Source organism: Danio rerio, chromosome 22 (genome assembly GCF_052040795.2).
Source record: "Danio rerio strain M-AB ecotype USA chromosome 22, GRCz13ab, whole genome shotgun sequence".
Classification (NCBI taxonomy): domain Eukaryota; kingdom Metazoa; phylum Chordata; class Actinopteri; order Cypriniformes; family Danionidae; genus Danio; species Danio rerio.
In genome coordinates, this window is record NC_141042.1 from 6,288,811 (window position 1) to 6,308,523 (window position 19,713).

The 19,713-nt window shown below is 34.9% G+C and overlaps 2 protein-coding genes across 6 annotated transcripts in view; both read right to left on the reverse strand.

The window, feature by feature from the left end:
• On the reverse strand, positions 1-18,322 carry si:rp71-36a1.1. 4 transcript variants are annotated; one of them, XM_087303782.1, is made up of 6 exons: positions 13,340-13,547; positions 10,280-10,588; positions 6,352-6,675; positions 3,180-3,323; positions 1,537-1,602; positions 1-1,453 (listed from the first exon to the last, which is right to left on the reverse strand). In XM_087303782.1, exons 1-5 carry the CDS (start codon positions 13,383-13,385, stop codon positions 1,550-1,552), a joined length of 876 nt encoding a protein of 291 aa, XP_087159908.1. In that variant the 5' UTR covers positions 13,386-13,547; the 3' UTR covers positions 1-1,453; positions 1,537-1,549. The 4 variants fall into 4 exon arrangements, with proteins under 4 accessions (XP_087159908.1, XP_087159910.1, XP_087159907.1 ...); XM_087303784.1 differs by lacking the exon at positions 13,340-13,547 and adding an exon at positions 18,263-18,322 and having other exon boundaries at positions 1-1,602; XM_087303781.1 differs by having other exon boundaries at positions 1-1,602.
• Positions 16,981-19,713, reverse strand: part of si:rp71-36a1.2 — an 11,300-nt gene continuing 8,567 nt past the window's right edge. The window contains exon 6 of one of the 2 annotated variants that reach the window (XM_087303600.1): positions 16,981-18,322. In XM_087303600.1, the coding sequence (XP_087159726.1) occupies positions 18,276-18,322 (47 nt within the window). In that variant the 3' untranslated portion in view covers positions 16,981-18,275. Of the gene's footprint in view, positions 18,323-18,558; positions 19,580-19,713 lie in introns of those variants that run through there. The other variant, XR_015521517.1, reaches the window with a different exon arrangement.

Consider the following 19,713-nt stretch of genomic DNA (forward strand, 5'->3'; position numbering starts at 1 on the left):
TTTGTCATTTGATTGTTTTATTGTTTTTTTTCTTCTTCCAGTAACAGCACAATGTGAACATTAATATACACTCAGCTCAGAACAACACATATGATTGATTCTACTTGTATAAAATGCAATAACAGTCTTATTAGTAAGGCCACACAAAAGTGATGGTAACTCTTTACTTGAAGGGGGTGTTCATAAGACTATCATGAAACCTTTATAATCGTGACACGATGTGTGTCATGAATATGAATGAAATTTATTCATGAGACAGCTGTCAGTAATATAATTTTAAATACATAGATGACATTGTTTAACATGTCTTTGTTATGACAACTTGACATAACCAAGTGCATCACAACCTTTTGGCTTTGCCATGAAAACATCAAGAGAACATATCTTGTCATAAATCTGTCATAAACATGATTGTTTTGAGGTTATTATAATTGTGCCATTAATTTTATATCAGGGTGGCATGGTGGCTCAGTGGTTAGCACTGTCACCTCACAGCAAGAAGGTCGCTGGTTTGAGTAACGGCTGGGTCAGTTGGCATTTTGCAACCTTTTCATGAAAAAAGGGACTAAACCAAAAGAAAATAAATTAATGAATGACTTTTATATCATTAGCAGCTTTAGCATAGCATCAATAATAGTTTTACTGACCTCAACTAAAGTGTTACAAATTAAAATTGTTGTTAAAATGTTATTAAATGCCAATTAATGATGCTGTTTTACAATTATTTGACAGATTATGGACACTTTTACTGAGAAATATCCATTCAAGTTCATTGCTCCTCTAGAAAAAGGGAATATTCATGACACAATTATAATGGCCTCACGACAATCATGTTTATGAAAGATTTATGACAAAATTGTCCTAACGGAAACTTGAGAGCTACAATAACACAAAATATAGATGGAAAAGACCCTAAGGCAGTCATGTAGGACAGCAAAAAGACACTTTACAATACAAACAAAAGTAAAATAGTCAAAATAATTCACAGAGTGACAGATCTCACATTCAGAGCAACAGATAACCCAACGATAATTAGAAAATATTCAGATACAAAATATAGACAGATAAAATAAAATGAAGATATGTAATGTAGCACTAAACTATAACACTTTTACTATAGGTAAACACAAAAGCTAAATAACACTAAAGTCTTATAAATGCGCTAAACAAGTGTGGTCAGTCAGTCAGTGGCACATTAGATGGTTTTTGAATTAAACACAAACACAGGAAATAATACAATACTTTCTGGGAAAGTGAAGAAAGTGTCCCGTCACTCTGATCTGACTCAAAATCAACAACTACACATGAATAAATGACCAGTTATTGTGGGAACAGCTTAGCTTAGCATGAATGCATCACATGCAAAGAGTAACAGATACAATTTTCTTCTTAGATTAGCTTTACATCAAATAATCATTCAACTTGTTTTGTGGTTGCTTTAAAGCTCAGCGATCTGCATGACAGAATATTAATATTGTACAGCTACTTCATTTTGGGCTCACATAAGAAAAATATGATTATTTTTTATGATCATACCTTTTGATTGGTTTCATTCATTGTTGGTATGAATGGGTTTAGGCACCAAGACGTCGTCTCTGTTAACTGCAGGAAAAAAAAAAAACAATATTATTAATAATCAAATGAACTGTTCTGCTCTATGTGTGAGGAATCAATTAACTTAAAAAAACATATATTAGTGCTGTCAAAATTAGAGAATTATTAATTAGAAATATTTAACGTGTAAAAAAAAATTACGCAATTAATGTGGTTGCAGTTTTTATTTCCTGTTGTGGCCGACGTGTGTTCAAGTGCAAAGAAATATGGATAAGACCAAGGAAGGACTATTTGGTGGAAAGATTCATTATAAAAAGATTAACTATCTAGTGTTTCATGTAATTTTGAGTGTTAATTTTTCGATTTTAACTGCACTTTCGGACTTTTTAGACTTAACTGTTTCACTTTCATTCAGCAACATATTGTGCATGCCCCGTGACAATTATTGGATGAGAATATGAAGTAAGGACAGGTAAGGAGAGTGATGTTTTAATGGAATTTGATACCAAACGTTGAATTGTAAGAAAAACCCTCTGCATTTTTTGACGCGGGTGTCTGTGGTCCCTTTAAGGGAATCAAAAAATCTCTGTTTACATGGTAGACTCTTGATCAGATTGTCTTAATATTAAAATCTGAGTATTGATGTTGATGTAAATGTACTCAGTTAAAGTGTCAGTTGATGTGGCAAGCTGTCAAAGACAGTGCATTCCTCTACCTTTAAGTTGATCATGCGCCCTCAAATGTTTCATTAAGTTTGACATGTTTCCACCCTTAAACGCAACTTAAAATTGGGCTTTTTCAGTTTATTTATAACAATTTGTTTTTGTATAATATTATTATTATCAGTATTATTTATTATATGCATTTTTATATTTGTATTATTAAAAAAAAACTTAGATTTGTCCACCTGTCATGTTTTAGACCATATGGATGTATATTAGGATATAACTCAGGTTTTTGACCACACTTCGTTGTTATTCTTCGTTTATTCGTTTGCTGGAAATTAGAACTGAATTTAGAAATAGTTTTGAAACAAATCTTTGCGCTTAACAAACCAAATTAATTATGTAGGCTAATGGATGTGTGTGCGTACAACACGTTTCTCTATCCACGAGAGTGAAAGTGAAAGTAAATATAAGGAGGCTTATCTCTCATTTTGGTACTGTAGATGCTCTGTTTAACTTTTTTCTCTCTGGTGAAATGCTCAGTTTTTCCACTTACAAAGGCCGCCATGTAAATAGCAAATGCGCTTATGGCGCGATGCAGCTGGCTCTTAAAGGGAATAGGAGATGAGACTCTGATTGGTTTATTCTCAAAACACACCTATAACTCATTAAGAGAATAAGCTCAACCCTGTTAGACCATGTGCCGCTGCGCAAAGTGGATTTTTCTATCCTTAAAATAGCAAAAGTGGATTCTGACATGCCCTTAATGCGTTTACACCTGGATCATCAAAACAGAGCCCTTTTAGTTAAAAAACAACAACTGAAAATAAATGATCATATTCATGCATTTCTGGTGATTTCTGTAATATGTTTCCAGCTTTCATTAGTCATACAAACTAACAACAAATCATTTAATAACATGAAAAGAGCTGATAATTGTCTATCAGTTGTGAGACTTACGCGATTTTTCTAGAACAGCAATCTTGCGGCGATAATAAATGACCAAAGCTACAGCTACAGCCACCAGAAGAAGAAGACAAACAACAATCCCTGCGACAGCACCTGAAGACCAACCTGAAGGTCCGCATACAGGTACCCGTGGAGCTGAAAAGATAAAGAGAGACTGTCATTAATGTAACTTCTGTGTCATGAAAATCATCAACTTTCATTTGCTTTAACACTTTTAGATAGCTAACAACACCTAAAATCTTTAGACATTTGAGTAAAACTGTGGATGAGCATGAATCTGATTTACACACATCATTTATGAATATGTCAAATGCAATTTGAGAACTGACATGAAAAAATTATGTATGATTGATATGATATACAGTATGTATGTATGTGTGTGTGTATATACATTGTATATGATGTACAGAACAAAATACCTCAATAAATCCGATCTGCCTGTTTACATGACAGTCGCATTGTCACATACATATCCGATCTATATATAATTTATTTCCACATATGAAGGAGATCTGAAACCGATCTCTGAATATCTGGTTGCATGCGTTTTTTTCGTGTTTACGCACTCATAGAACAGATCAGATCTGTGTCACATATGAGCAAAAAAATCGGAATTGGGTCACTGGCAGTGTAAACGGGGCCTATTAGAGCAGTGGTTCCCAACCTGGGGTCCGCGCCCACCTAAGGGGGGCGCCAGAGTTCACAGGGGGGGCGCGGGAGAGGATAAGTATTGAGGTAGAAAAAGGCATAAAAATGCTCCACTATTATAAAGGGCTTTGCAATTAATCGAAAATCCGATTTAGATTTCGGTTTCAAACGATTATAAAAAAGCATTAATCGAGATAAATGATTATTGCATCATATTTTGCCACGTTCCAGTTGTAAACGTGTTGCTCTTAAAAGCGCGAAAGAGCTTATGTGTGTGTGCAGCACGATCACGCAGTCAGAAGCATGCGGCCGCTCAGCATTCACTCTCATTCACACACTGAGACGAGCAGAGGAGCGCAGACATCTAAAGTCATCTTAACGTGAGCGCTTTAATGGTCAAATAGGTGTCAAAACGCGGTGTTTAGTGATTATTTACATTAACCCTCATTTGTGTAATAAACAAACGAGTTGAGGATCAAAAGACGTGAAAGAGAAACCGAGACAGCGCGCTATAATCCTTCTGCCGGCTGTTTTTATCATTATTAAACAAACATAACGAGAAAACTAGCTGCTCTTGACTGAAGGACTGCTGTAACTGTTAGCTAAAGTGTTTTTCTTACAGTGAAGATGCTTAAAGCACAGTTTGTTTCATATTTTTATTCTATTGTATTTATTTCTCTTTCCTTTGCAGGGTGGAAAATAACCATGTATACAGTTGAAGTCAGAATTATTAGCCCTCCTGAATATTTACAAACCTTTTCCTGCCCAATTTCTGTTTCATGAAAAGAATATTTTATTAACTTATTTCTGAACATAATAGTTTTGATATCTTATTTCTAATTACTGATTTCTTTGCTATAATGACAGCACATAATATTTTACTAGATATTTTTCAAAATACAAGCATTCAGATTAAAGTGCAGTTCAAAGACTTAATTAAAGTAATAAGGCAAGTCATTATAACGGTAGTTTATTCTGCAGACAATCAAAAATATATATTGCTTAAGGGGGCTAATAATATTGACCTTAAATTGGTTTCAAAATATTTAAACCTTTCTTTATTCTAGCTAAAATAAAACAAATAGAAGAAAAAATATTATAGGAAATACTGTTAAAATTCCTTGCTCTGTTAAACATAATTTGGGAAATATTTATATTAAAAAAAAAATCTCAGGAGCGCTAATAATTTTGACTTTAACTGGCAATGGTTTTGAATAATCGTGATTACAATTATGACCAAAATAATCGTGATTATGATTTTTCCCAAAATTGAGCAGCCCAACTATTATATATGTATTTTTAAGTACCAAAAAAAAAATCTAAAAACATGCTTAAAATTTCAACATAATAGTGAAAATAATTAAAATAAATAACTTTAAATAATTATTTAAATTTTGCTCACTCGCGCAATGTGCTTGTCAACGTGTCGTAAAGGCAAAATCAAAACAAAAATGGCAGACAAACGTAAATGCAGTGATTCTTCAGAGGCGAAGAAAAAGCCTACCTAGATTTTGGTTTTATTGAAGGCCAAGACAAGTTAAAACTGATTAATTAATATTTTCTATACATATTACTATATATTAATATTACACACACACACACATGTACATACACAGTACATATGTGTGTGCGTGCGTGTGTATTTATATGGTGGGGGGGCTCCAATGTTTGTATATGTTCATGGGGGGGCCCCAAAGAAAAAGGTTGGGAACCACTGTATTAGAGCATATCACTCTCGTGCTTCTGAAAACAACAACAAAAAACCTGCTTTATTGAATTTAAAGAAGCTTTCAGTTGGTCAACTGTACAGTCAAATGCATTTGCTATTGAACCAACACGGCACAGAACGTGAAAATGATACCTGTGCCGAGCTGAAACTAGCAAAAAGCACTTGCGGGGTACCTGGCACTGTATTGTGCCAGGTGTCACATCCGTCTGTGACCACCTGAGGGCGCTGTAGTGCTCTAGGACTTTGTAGGCGCTACAGTGCCCCAGGAAAGAACTACATTTTCACACATCCCACGCGCATACACCGGAACACTTACACTGACCCGTCATCTCATCTGTTCTGTGTTACTGTTGATTATCTGGACTATATATTCTACCATTTCACCTCAGTTTGTCATCGCGTCGTTTGTCCTTCTTGTCTTTCCTGCCGCAGTTCTCTCAGTAAGTCTGATATTCGATCGTTTTTGATTCTTGAGCCTTGTCTCTGTTTCTGTTTCTTGTTTTGTTATTTATTTGTACTTTGAGCACCTTGTTTAACTGTTGATGCGCACTGTAAATAAACCGCACTTGGATCCGCACCTTTCTGTTTTTTTTGTTTCTTGTTTTGATCACGCCAAACGTGACACCAGGTGTATGATAGAGCCCATAGACTGATCTCAAACAAGTACTTCAAACTTCTGGCTGGAAGGACTAAGAAAATTATTGTAACTTTACCTTTTATTTCATTTACCAAATGTAAAATGAATGATGTGATGGAATAAATTCTTTATTAAATTGGCAGACTCACCAATGACGGTCACATTGTATGACTTGTGTACAGTGTGTCCACTGCTGATAATGTCAGCTTTATAAAGTCCAGCCAGTTCAGTTCTGATGTTCTTGATGGTCAGAGATGCAGTCTGAGGATCCAGCTGTAGTTTGTCTTTGAACCTCGTATCAGTTTCATCATATTTAGGCACATTTCCAGGTTTTATTTCAGCTACAGGAGATTTCTGATATTCAAACCTCCACTCTATTGCATCATATATCTTTATATCAGGAACATCAGTGTGTAAAGTGACTAAATCTCCCTCCAGCACAGAAACGGTCTTCGTGAAGTCAACAGACACAACTGAAAAGGAAACGAGAACAGTTATTAAGATGAACGCTATAATTCAGATCTCTGACAAAAACTATATTAAGACTAGATGAGATTTGCTGGACAATGCAACAAACAACACCTAGAAAGTATATGATCAAGTAAATTAACTTTAGCATGACATCTGTGTTTGGGTTCATTCACATCTATTCCGACACCCGCTTGTAACACAGAAGAAAAGGAAGAGAGGAAGTTCACTTGCTTGTTGTTTAAGTTACTGGTGACTCGAACAAGCATTGATGGTTCAAGCAGCAGCTCCAGCTCTAGCGATGAAGAAATGATTATTGTTCACCAGAGCAATAAGCAGCTCCACGTTCATATCGCCTCTGGGTGTCTTCTTTAATGTGCGCTCTCATTGACAGTTTTGCGCTTGAGCTCCTCAAAGTGCTGTTTACAGTAACTTCAGTAGCTCCGTGCACGTGAACAAAAGTGCCGATCTGATTGGTGGAGAAGATTTAGACGCAGTGCGCCAAAACAAAAACAAAAAAAAGCATGAGGTGTTTCTTTTAAAATGACGATTTTGCGCCTGGTGTTTTGCGCATTGGTGTGCACGATCACATTGTCGCCCTTTTTATAGTCTCGAGGTGTTAAACGTCGATGAAAAACGCGAGCAAAAAACATCACCGTGTGCAAGGGCCTTTAGAATTATACGGTTCTATCAGACGTTTTATTCAAAATTGAGTTATTGACATTTTCTTATAAAACGACAACTTATTTACATTAAGGGATGATTTTTTTTATAAGTTGTTTACATTTTAAGACTTTTTATTTACACGTACTGTCTGCTATATGGAATGCACAAACTTTAAAGCTCATTATCTCAAAATCATTCAGAACGCAGATAGAACCTTATAATTCCAAGGTGACGATATGAGTATGAGTTAATATGGGCTCAATACAGTCAGGTCCATAAATGTTGGGACTTTTTTTTGCTCATTGTAATTAGGATTTTGAGTGATTAACACACCTGTCCATGAAACAGCTGAGAAGCCAACTGTCCCATTACGTTTGGTCCTTTAACAAGTGGGAGGCAAACATGCAAACTGTTGTAATTCCTACACTGTTCACCTGATTTGAATGTAAATACCCTCAAATTAAAGCTGACAGTCTGCAGTTAAAGCCCATCTTGTTTGCTTCATTTCAAATCCTGTGTTGTTGTAAAGAGCTAAAATTTTTAGAATTGTGTCGATGTCCCAATATTTATGAATTGATAAATATTGACTTTATATGAGGTGTGCCATTATTACATGCAGTTAAAGTAGTTCCGGCAGGTTTTGAGCGTAATACAGCTCCATATCCCTACGTTTAATGCTTTCAGTTATTTTACAGCTACTGCAGTCAAAAATCACATCAAAACACAGCACAGGGCTTTAGATGAAATATGTGACTGAGTGATTGACAGCTGATATTAACCAATCATTCGCGTTCAGTTTTAGAGCAGTGAGCCAATAAGAAGGGCGGGGCAAGCATTGCGGGCTTTTTTACTTCAGCAAGTTCACATAACAACTGTTTTAATCTGTTCCTGAGTGCTGCGTTTGGCGTTTATAGGTGGAAAGATGGATTCTGCATAATTGTCTCCTAAAACCGCGCATGCCATGAGGATGAACAATGAAACAATGAAAATTTATGGACTACAGTGAACTTCAACCCAACTCTCGTTTCCTCCACCAGCTGTGGGAAAAGCCATTATAATGACACAGATAACTGCCTATTCATCAGTGGCGTAGCGGACGGGCCCGCAGGGCACGCACCGCGGGGGGGCCCCACGTGATTAGGGGGCCCCACGTCGTCGCGATTTTTAATAATTGAAAATCCAGGAACCGCAATAATCAAACTCTTGGGAACAACTGTGGTCGGAACCAAAGTTTACAGGTCTGTGTTCTCTGAACTCCGCTCAAGCGGTGGACTACTTCATTCTGATTGCTTGCCGCCGAACCGCGTCATGGCCAATGAAGACGCGCCGCTGTTTCTCGCCGCCGGTTCTCGTTAAAAAATGAACGACTTCTGGCTACTTTGACGCTCTCGCCACTTTCGGTTTGTGATCGCTCCTCAGTTTGTGAAGGATTCCCCGCGTTGTCACGCCACTCCGCCTCCTTTCCCCGCTCCTCAATTTGTGACGTAGATATATACACTAGATATCGCATAGGGACCCTGAGCATGCGTCTATAGCGCCGCCACATTGGTACAGTGCTCCCAGGACAAATGCCATTCAACCGCACTAGTCAAGACAGTGTTATTACGTGAAGATGCTGGACTTAAGCGCTGTCTACGAGTGTAGTAACGAGCAAACAAAGAAAACAAAGCACAAAGGCAGAACATTTCATAGGATTAAGTTTTTTACGTTTTTGTATGTTTTGAAATTTGTGCTAAACAGGTCACGTTATTGATGATAATAGCTATAGTCACTTATTGCATTCACCATAAGGCAAAGTAGCACCAACTCGCACTAAACACTCGGTTTATGCTAGGTTTGTTGAATAAATCAGCAAACAATGCAAAAGAAATATGACAAAGAGATGCTGCGCTGCCAGAAACTTGTATTATTGTCGGCTAGCGAACGAGTCGTTCATAACGGAGATTCATTCACAAACGAATCGCTCCCTCCGTCAGTATGAGAAGTGAAAGCAGGAGAGGAGCTGTGTTTCAGCACATGATTAGATCAAATTTAACAGGGAGAGTGAATAGTACATTTTCATACACACAAACACAAGCTTTTTGTCATGAATGCCCGTGCGATAAGTGATCCATCAATGTAGAAAAGTGATGTCAAATAAAAATTTTCATATAAAAAAAAATGCATACTAACATCCAGGAAAACTCCCGATCATAGATGTATGTGAAAAATTAAGACCTAAAAGGCAATATTAAAGTAAATTTAAGACTTTTTGAGGCCTAATATTTTGTTTTTGAAATTTAGGACAATTTAAGACTTTTTAAGAACCCACAGACCCGCTGCACTATTGTGCCATCGATCGATTGATTCTTCATTATATTTCGCCAAAATTGTAACAATTGTTCGTTGTCAGGGTTGAGAGTGTTGTGCCACTTTATTTGTATAAAGTGAGATTGTGTATGTGTGCATGTTTGAGACCTGTGGTTTAGAGAGTTAGGTAAGTAAATAATTTTGTTTTATTTTATTTTTAGGATGTATGAAGGTTTTAAAATGTAACTTTCTGTTTGTTATTTTGGCATCGTCTTCCCCTGAAGTCTATTTGTATATTATTGTAAATATTAATTTATTTGTTCTTAAAAATCTCTTTGGTAATGAGACTCTGTGCCTGTTTTCTGTTATGACTGGCCCCTACTGGTCAAACAATATTTTCTTCAACTCTTTGACAAAAACTGGCTATAGTGAACTTTCATCAGGTAAAATATTTGTTGTTGATGATTTTCTATTTGTGAGTGCACAGAATTAAGGCTGAATTTCATGCCATGCCAGAGTTAATGCAATTATAAGGTCTCGAATTGTAAAAAGCATTTGAATCTTCATCATAAAACTTGTAAATACAACTAGCCAGCAGGAACATTTGTACATCTTGTGCCATTAAATACTTGTATTTGAAATGCGTATACTCACCACTGACTTTGAAACTCTTTTTGATGCCATTGTCATTGGATACTTCATAATCACCAGAGTCTGTTGTCATGATGTTTTTGATGGTGAGATATCCAGACTGAACACGCAGCTGCAGTCTGCTTTTGAAATTACCATCAAGCTCCTTGTTTAATTCAAAACTAGCTTTTACCTTGTTAATAGAAGCAATCATTATGTTTTGAGGTTGAAACCTCCAGAATATCACATCGCCGCTCTGTATTTGAGAATCGGTCTGTAAAGTGACAGAATCTCCCACCTTTACTGATACCACCTGAGCATCACCTGACACACCTGAAAAACAAAGATGACAGTTCAGGTATTAATCTATTATTTGCACTTTGAATGTTATTACTTTGTATAGCAGTGATGTCTTTTGGACTTGTTGTATATGAGAAAAGGACTTGCATGGCTATAACTTCAAAAGCATTTTACCTTAGGATTATGGTTATTAAAGTGATAGTACATGCAAAAATCACACATTACTCACCCTTCACTTGTTCCAAACCTCTTTAAAAATATATTACTTTCTTTTGAACACAAAGAAAGATATACTAAAAGAATGTTGGTAAAAAGAATCTACTGACATTTATAATAAGAACAAAATATATTACGAAAGTCAGTGGTTGTTTTTTCAAACATTCAAAATCCCTCATAGCCTGGGTTGGGAAGGTAACTTTTAAAATGTATTCCACTACAGTTTACTAAATACTTTAAAAAAGACATTTGTAACATATTTTGCTAAATTATTAATACAAATGTCCTCCAAAGAAAAATGACAGAGCACAGGACTTGATTTTCCTCTGCTTATTATTAACAAAATCAGTTTTGCTTTTTTTTTTTTTTGAGCAAATGTTTTCACCTCGTAACAGTTGTGTACGAGTCTTTCAGCTGTACTTAGTGTAGTAAGATAAATCTCAAATTCACACATTTACTGCTGCACTGTTGGGATAAAATGTAAGTAATTCATCAACCCCTAAAAAGTGCAGGATAATATTTTCTGAAGAGCAGCAGGCAGTTTAAAATTTCCCTCAGTTGAGATGAAGGTGTGCGTACATATACTACTCCAAAACAAATGTTTTTTTTATTGTTGTTGTTGTTGTTTTTTTACCAAAAATGTATTAAAGTAACATTGAAATATATTTAGCATCTATATTTAAAATATGTTATGTAACAGTTATGTAACAATATGAATATCCTACATTTCTGACACAAAACCATTACCACAATTGGTGTTTAAGTAAACCTGTATGTAGTGGATTTGTGGATTGTAAAGTTGTCTAACTGGATCATTTTGGTTATTCTCCTGAGATATATTTGTAATACCCATGTTCATTTACATGAACTTTCTCACTATATCATGGTATACGAATGTTCATTACTGACAATACAAAGCAAACCTATAGATTAAGTTGAAGTATTACTCTTTCAATATTTGTTTCCAGTGCATGTTGCAATGTATGCATAATTAATTAATACTGTCTAGCTTTTGAAGAAGATTTTATTCTTTCTCTGTGTGAAGTATTTTCTAAGTGTAAAGCAGTTAATTTTCTCTTCACAAAATGTATGTAGTGTTTGCAGCAAACATGCCAGCGTGTGTTAAAAATACAGTGATATGTCTGTGTAAGATGAGTATGCCTGCACAGGAGCAACACTAGGAGAAGGCTGAGTGACTGATTGTGTAGAATAACTGAATATGTAAAGCACTGATTATATATGTTAAATACTTCTATGAAGCTATATGTGTCAGAAGTTAGAATGAGTAACATATTATCAAGTTATTATCCTATCATGACAATGTATGTAAACACTTAGTTCCTTTGCATAAGTTGCATCTATACTTTGCTGACATAGACCTGTAACATCTCTGTTGACATGAGCTAGTGGGCTGAGAGCCAAGAATAGCAGGACCCCTTAGACTAAAAAACATATTCAAAAATGGTCAAGAGTTAAAAAGAGACTTAGGGGTGTGTCAAATAATCCTGTATAAAAATTGTAACAAACACAGATACTTCAGAAGGTGCAGGAGAGACTTCAGAAGGTGTCCAGGAGAGACTTCAGAATGCTCTGGGGTCTGCTCTGCTCTTTCTCGGCTTTATTATGGAGAATAAAGTCTATTTTCTGATATTTAAAACCTCCGGTCTGATCATTTTTAATTGATGAGAAGTCAATATTTACCACACTTTTAAGCTGAATTCTTATTGCACGCTGCAGGTTTTAAAGAAACAACAATAATGTCAGATATCATCTGTCCAGGTAGAGACGCTCCTGAAAATGCTTCAAAGTGAAGTCTGTGCTGGAAACGTAAAGGTCCTGACTCTTCGGGTACGAGTCATTTGTTAATAGCCTGACGTAACAGACGTCTTGAAACTTTTTAAGTTACTTTTGTTTGTTTTTAAGTGTCTGAATTGTGCTGCACCCCTTTACCTCTCTGAGCTTCTCTGGCCTTACACACCTTCTCGTTCGCACAGGTCAGCCGAGCAGCTCCTCCTGGGTGTGCCCAGGACCAGTGGAAAGCTCAGAGGGGATCGGGCTTCTGTGGCTGAGCCAAAATTGTGTAATGAGTTGCCGTTGTATATTAGACAAGCCTCTTCCATTACTGTTTTTAAATCTCTTCTTAAAACCCACTTGTTCAACTTGGCTTTTAGCACAACGTGAGATGTTGACATTTTATGTTTATTTATTTGTAAGTTTGTTTTACTCTCTGTTGTCAGCACTTTGGTCGACTGTGTTGTTTTAATGTGCTTTAAAAATAAATTGAATTGAAACAGAAATTGGTTTATAATTCCCCCCTTCTTTTTCTCGTGTACGTATTTTGTGTTTTTTATTTTATTTATTATTATTTTTGGGGGGGAGTAAATGTAGCAATTTCATTACAATTCACTTTGTTAATATGATCATATTCCTCTTAATAAAATATTTAATGTGGCAACAAACCATTGCTGAATGCTTTTAACTTTATAAACATCGATGTGAAAATCAATTTCATAAAGGTTTAAATTAGTAGGCCGAACTGTGAAAGTAAAAACCGAAGTCTTAAATTACCTTCCAAGAACAGCGAGAAGAGGAAAAACAATACAACATTTCCCATAATGCCTTGGACTTTAGAATCCGAGCTTAGTTGATTGTATTGGTAATATCCGCTCCAGTGTTTTTTCGGGTGTGTCAGAACAGCAACAGACTGCGGGTGTAACGTTAGCAGTCGATTCTGCTCCCTTCTGGAATTCCAGTTTCCCCTCTGCGAAGTGTGTCCGCTGACAGCTTATGCAGACACCTATATAAGACACACCTAAACACAACTGGGTGTACGGAAAGCAAAGGGGTTCTAAAAGTACGTATTGTTTTTCCGAACTTGAAAATGAAAAGGACTAATATAACTGCATGTTTAGTTAAAACAAATATAGAGACAAACTGCCTGAAATGTTTTATTTAATCAAAATGTTATAGGCAAACTTTTTGGGAACTAAATTGAGCTAGTTTTAAGCAGAAAAAGTTACCAAAAGGCCTGATGCATCAATATGATACATAATTAATTTATAAAAAACATGTATATGGTATAAAAATGTATCGTGATAGGATTAATAAACATGACAGTTCCAAAATTTTTTATATTCTGACTATTTCTTCGTGTCAGTTTTAACAGGTTTAAGAATCATAATAATTAGGTATCTAAAATTTATATAGGGGAATTTTTTAATCCAAGTCTTATTTTCTTTTTTGTCTAAAATATATTCAGTAGGCCCACACAGAGTCTACATGCGCAGACATCTGCAGTTTTCTACAGCTTTTAGCCCACCATTGAGTATTTACTTGTGTAAATTTGTGTACATTCATATTTAAATTCATTTTACTAATATTTATTGTGATATAATAATAGTAATATTAAAATTTTGATATATTAAAATAAATCTTAGAGTGTTTTCTGACTGTAAGAAAACCAGGCCTGGCCTGCCAGGGCCGTTTTTTTGCCCCAGTCCAGCCCTGAAATGCAGTGAATAAAAATGTTCTCTTTTGAAGCTGACAGTCCATAAATTTACTACTATCAAAAGCGTTTACCATAGAGTTAACTTTTCGCACACTATACAGGATGCAAATATGCGATTTCGGACACAGTTCAGGTGTGGCTGTGCGTCACTGTCCCCCTGCCTGGACAAAACCACTTCGTCTGCATTTATGTTTAACGTTAAGTAAAAGCCCATGCATGCAGTGACTGACTGGCGATAATGAATAATTAATTTGGCTGCCCGTTGCTCCCAAAAACATTAGAAGTTGATTAAAAGTATGGTAATAATAGTGTGGGTTAAGCTTACCAATTCCTTATTATCCAATTTGTCATGGCAGTTTTCATTTTAAGGAATTGTTTGTTCTCTTTTTGTTTTCTATTTTGCGCTCCACGTGCCTTTACTCTTCTCTTCATTTTTAACATGTGACTGTAAAAGAGCAACGGATCAATCAAATGGTCAATGACGAAGGAGGGGTGGTATTATTTTTTTATTCAATAAAATACAATTGTATATTTATATAAAATGCAGGATAAACATTTTTAACCAAAAATATGTATTTATTTTGTTTAATATGTATAATAATATGTATAATTTAAAAAAATAGTTTTGGCACAATGGCCAAAGATACTCTTGTTTCAGTTAAATTATATATATATATATATATATATATATATATATATATATATATATATATATATATATATATATATATATATGGCGGGGGTTCGGGTGGTTCAGAATTTGTCCGTTTAATTAATTTATGTAATTTAATATTATACATAATTATTATACATATAATTTTTTTAATATTTATTGTAATAAAGTGTCATTTTTAAATAACTCTGGCCAGTAATTCGACCTCCCATGGAGCCTCAAAGCCACAATAATGAGGTAACTTTTGAATCTTTGATGCCACATCCATACTGAGTAACGGCTATGGGTCGAAAAGAGCAAGAGAGGCAGAAAGGCAGCGGCGTCATTATGGCAAACTATTGAACATGTTCAAAAAGACTGCCAAACAGGGTAAGGCTAAAAGAGACAAGAAAAATTCTGAAGAATTCATTATTATTGTATTATTATTATTGTTGTTGTTATTATTATTATTATGTTTTAATTATAATTTTTTATTGAAATGGCCAAACTGTGACTGAGGACAGTTGAATGTGCTGGCCAGTTTGTTTTTAGTCTAATAAATGACAGTAGGCTACAGTTTTTCCTAATGATATATGATGTCAGAAATTTGTATTTTAAAAATTAGTCTTGTTTTAATTTTTCTTTTCTGCAAATTTTTAGGAAATATTTTTAGTACATCAAAAAGTGTGATTATGATGACATCTGACTAGCTATTCAAGCAAAACAACAAACAAGTACTGCTTAAATACTGCTTAAAACGCAGTGTTAAAATCTCATAGTTAAATAAAAAAATGGAGGCATATAACTGCAAAAAGGGCTTTTTGAGAAAAGAGAACCACCCCTTCCACCAGGCTGGCTACGGGTTTGTATATGCACTGAAAGCACACATGAAGTTTTAATGAGTGATAATTATGCATTCTGTTTAAAATTTTCAATTCAATTCAGCTTTATTTGTATAGCGCTTTTACAATGTAGATTGTGTCAAAGCAGCTTCACATAAATGGTCATAGTAACTGGATCAGGGTAGTTCAGATTTTAGTGTTCAAGTTCAGTTCAGTTTAGCTCAGTTCAGTGTGATTTAAAATCATTACTGAGAGTCCAAACACTGAAGAGCAAATTCATCGATGGTTAGCTCTACAAATCCTAAACCATGCAAGCCAGTGGCGACAGCAACTCTTACCTGCTTGTTAAGGGTCTGTTTTAAGTAAAATAAAATTTCCCAGTGAACAGTGATGGCTGCCAATTCACAAACAGCAATTATTCAATTAATATGAATAAGTGAAGCAGTGGCGCAGTAGGTAGTGCTGTCGCCTCACAACAAGAAGGTTGCTGTTTGAATTACTTTCAAACAAAAGTCAGGTACCCAATCTAGGTTAGTCATGCAATACCTTGTTGTCCTAGACGGAAATTAACGCCCTTTCCACCCAAGTACACTTAAATCAATATCAAGAGTCAGTCGGATCCCTAAAACACAATTAGTGTGCCCAATGCTCCATCTCAACTGGATTCTAGTCCGTCTACTGACCTGACGCAAGAAGTGCCTCTACTAAAATTTTACAGATTGAATTTGTCATTAAAATGTCATTAAATGCTAATTAATGACGCTGTTATACAATTATTTGACAGATTATCGTCAATTTTACTGAGAAATATTAATTCCAATTCATTGCTCCACTGATAAATGTTCAATCATGTTTATGACAGATTTATGACAAGTTATGTTGTCTTGTTTATGTTAAGTTTTCATGACAAAGACATCTCAACCAATGTCATATTAGCATTTAAAATGATATAACCGAGCAAATGATAATTAATGAAAGTTAATGACTATCTCAGTCATATTATTGACATGGCACATTATAAAGGTGTAATGAGAGTCTCATTAACAAACCCTTCAAGTAAGGCGAAGACCAAGTGATTAATCATCAACAGAATATAAAATTTCCACTTTTATATTCACAAGCCTCAAGCATCCATTGCATTGCAGCCCTTAATCTTTCCCTCATGGACATTTCTGTCCACAAAAGTCTTGAGTGTGATTCCTTCTGATTTATTTATTTATTTATTTTTTGGTGTTTGGTGGTTTGTGTGTATTTGTGTGCAAAAAAATAAAATCTAAAATAAATTCTAACAAGTTCAGACATCTAAAAACTTGTTGACTTTGGTGAACTCTTTTAGCTTATGTTGGTATAAAAATCTAAAATATAATAATAGCAATAAAAAGTAAATAGCAATAGTTTTCAAAGGTGTTTTTTTTTTTGGGGGGGGGGGGGGGTTGTTTGTGTGTGTGTGAGAGTGTGTGCCTGACACATTGAGCATGTTGCACAGACTCAGACTTTCATTTTGGTTTATGTTTTATCTGCATTGCCTTGGATTTATTGATTTTTATTGAACAAATGTTATATAGATTTCAGTATTTCCCATTCCTTTGCTATGGGTGGACATTTTTGTCCAAAGGGAAAGATTAAGAAGAGTTATTTTCCGACCACTTAACATTGTTGAATTGAGTCCTCTTTTTTTATCTCATGGCGTAAACTTTGAAAAAGAAGCCAAACCATGAACTGCTTAGATTAAGGCAACTATTTGTAAAAAACTCTAAATAAAATGATTTTGGACAAAATTGTCCTAACGGAAGCTTGAGGGCTACAATAACACAAAATATAGATGGAAAAGACCCTAAGGCAGTCATGTAGGACAGCATAAAGACACTTTATAATACACACAAGAGTAAAATAGTCAAAATAATTCACAGAGTGACAGATCTCACATTCAGAGCAACAGATAACCCAAAGATAATACAAAATATAGACAGATAAAATAAAAAGGAAGATATGTAATGATGCACAAAACTATAACACTTTTACTATAGGTAAACACAAAAGCTAAATAACACTAAAGTCTTAAAAATGCGCTAAACAAGTGTAGTCAGTCAGTCAGTGGCACATTGGATGGTTTTTGAATTAAACACAAACTCAAGTCTTTCTGGAAAAGTGAAGAAAGAGTGACGTCATTCTGATCTGACTCGAAAACAACAACTACAGATGAATAAATGACCACTTATTGTGGGAACAGCTTAGCTTAACATGAATGCATCACATCCAGAGAGTAACAGGTACAATTTTCTTCCTAGATTAGCTTTACATCAAATAATCATTTACCTTCCTTTGACTTGTTTTGTGGTTGCTTTAAAGCTCAGCTATCTGCATGACAGTATATTGATACTGTACAGCTACTTCATATTGATACTGTACAGCTACTTCATATTGATACTGTACAGCTACTTCATTTTGGGCTTACATAAGAAAAACATGGTTATTTTTCATGACCATACCTTTTGATTGGTTTTATAAATTATTTTCCGTGTTAGTCACCAACTGATCATCTTTGTTACCTGGTGGGAAAAAACAAAACAAAAATATGAATAATCAAATTAACTGTGCTACTCTTCTTGTAAGGAATCAATTAGGTTATATATATATATATATGGGTGTAACAATATGTGTATTCGTATTGAACCGTTCGTACGCATTGCAAACCCAACGATTCGGTTCAGACTAATATCTAAAAAGATAAAAGAGACGAAGTACAAATATACTGTTTTCAGTGCAACAACGCTCAACATGGCATCCTAAATGATGTGGCAGACAACATGCTGCTTTCCCCGCTTTCATGTTAAACAGTAGAACATAGAATGTTTAGAACTTCCGTTTACAGCGTGTACAACTGATAATTTGCGCTCCAAAAATGGGATTCAATAACATTTTGAGTGGATTACGGAGTGTTTTTGTGACACACAACTTTGAAAAGTGTGTGTTAAAGCCGTTATAATCTGTCAGATGTAGTTCAAGCACGAGAGAAAAACTTTCTCCTAGTTTACGTGTCTGCCAGAAATACAGTTTTCCCCCACTCACGCGCACACAGCGTGCACACACACACACACACACACACACACACACACACACACACACACGCACGCAATAATTTACTGCATTATAGAGCAATGGCACGAAACTTAACAGGTATAAGTCATGCAGTTTACAAAAATTACCAATAAAAATCTGTTATTGATACTTTGCTGGCTGATTTGCTGTTGATTCTAATGACTTTAGTTCAAAACAAGGCCGAGGCGATCAGTACATTTATAGCTATGGATATGAGAGACCTTAATCGGTAGTGGAAATTTCGGGTTTTAAGAAAATGTTAAATGTTATAGAGCCTGGTTACATTATTTCTTGATAAGCCCATTTCAGTCAGATAATTCCTGCTTTCAGATCCACTGAAATGGCAGGTGACAGTCAAATCAAGCAGATCTGTGCTATCTGAAGAAAAGGTGTAAACTCATCTTTCCGAAAATAAAAAAAAAAACTTAAAAATTGATTGAAACTGAGTTCCATATACAAACTAAATTGTTCTTTCCTTTTTATTTGTTTAACTACAATATATATATTTTTTTTTTTGTAGGAAGCTTTTTGGTTTTCTGGCCCCACAGCTAGGAAAAAAATAGGATCATACTTTTATTATGTTAGTTTTAATACATAAAAAAAATCTAAATCAGAGAAATCCTCTGGCTTTTTTCTCTTTTTTTTTGCTGTATCGAAAACATACCGAACCGTGACACCACTGTGATTTTTTTTAACTGGTTACACCCCTAATATATATTTTATATATATATATATATATATATATATATATATATATATATATATATATATATATATATATATATATATATATATATATATATATATATAATAATTCTGTAGTTAGACAACAAACTGTACT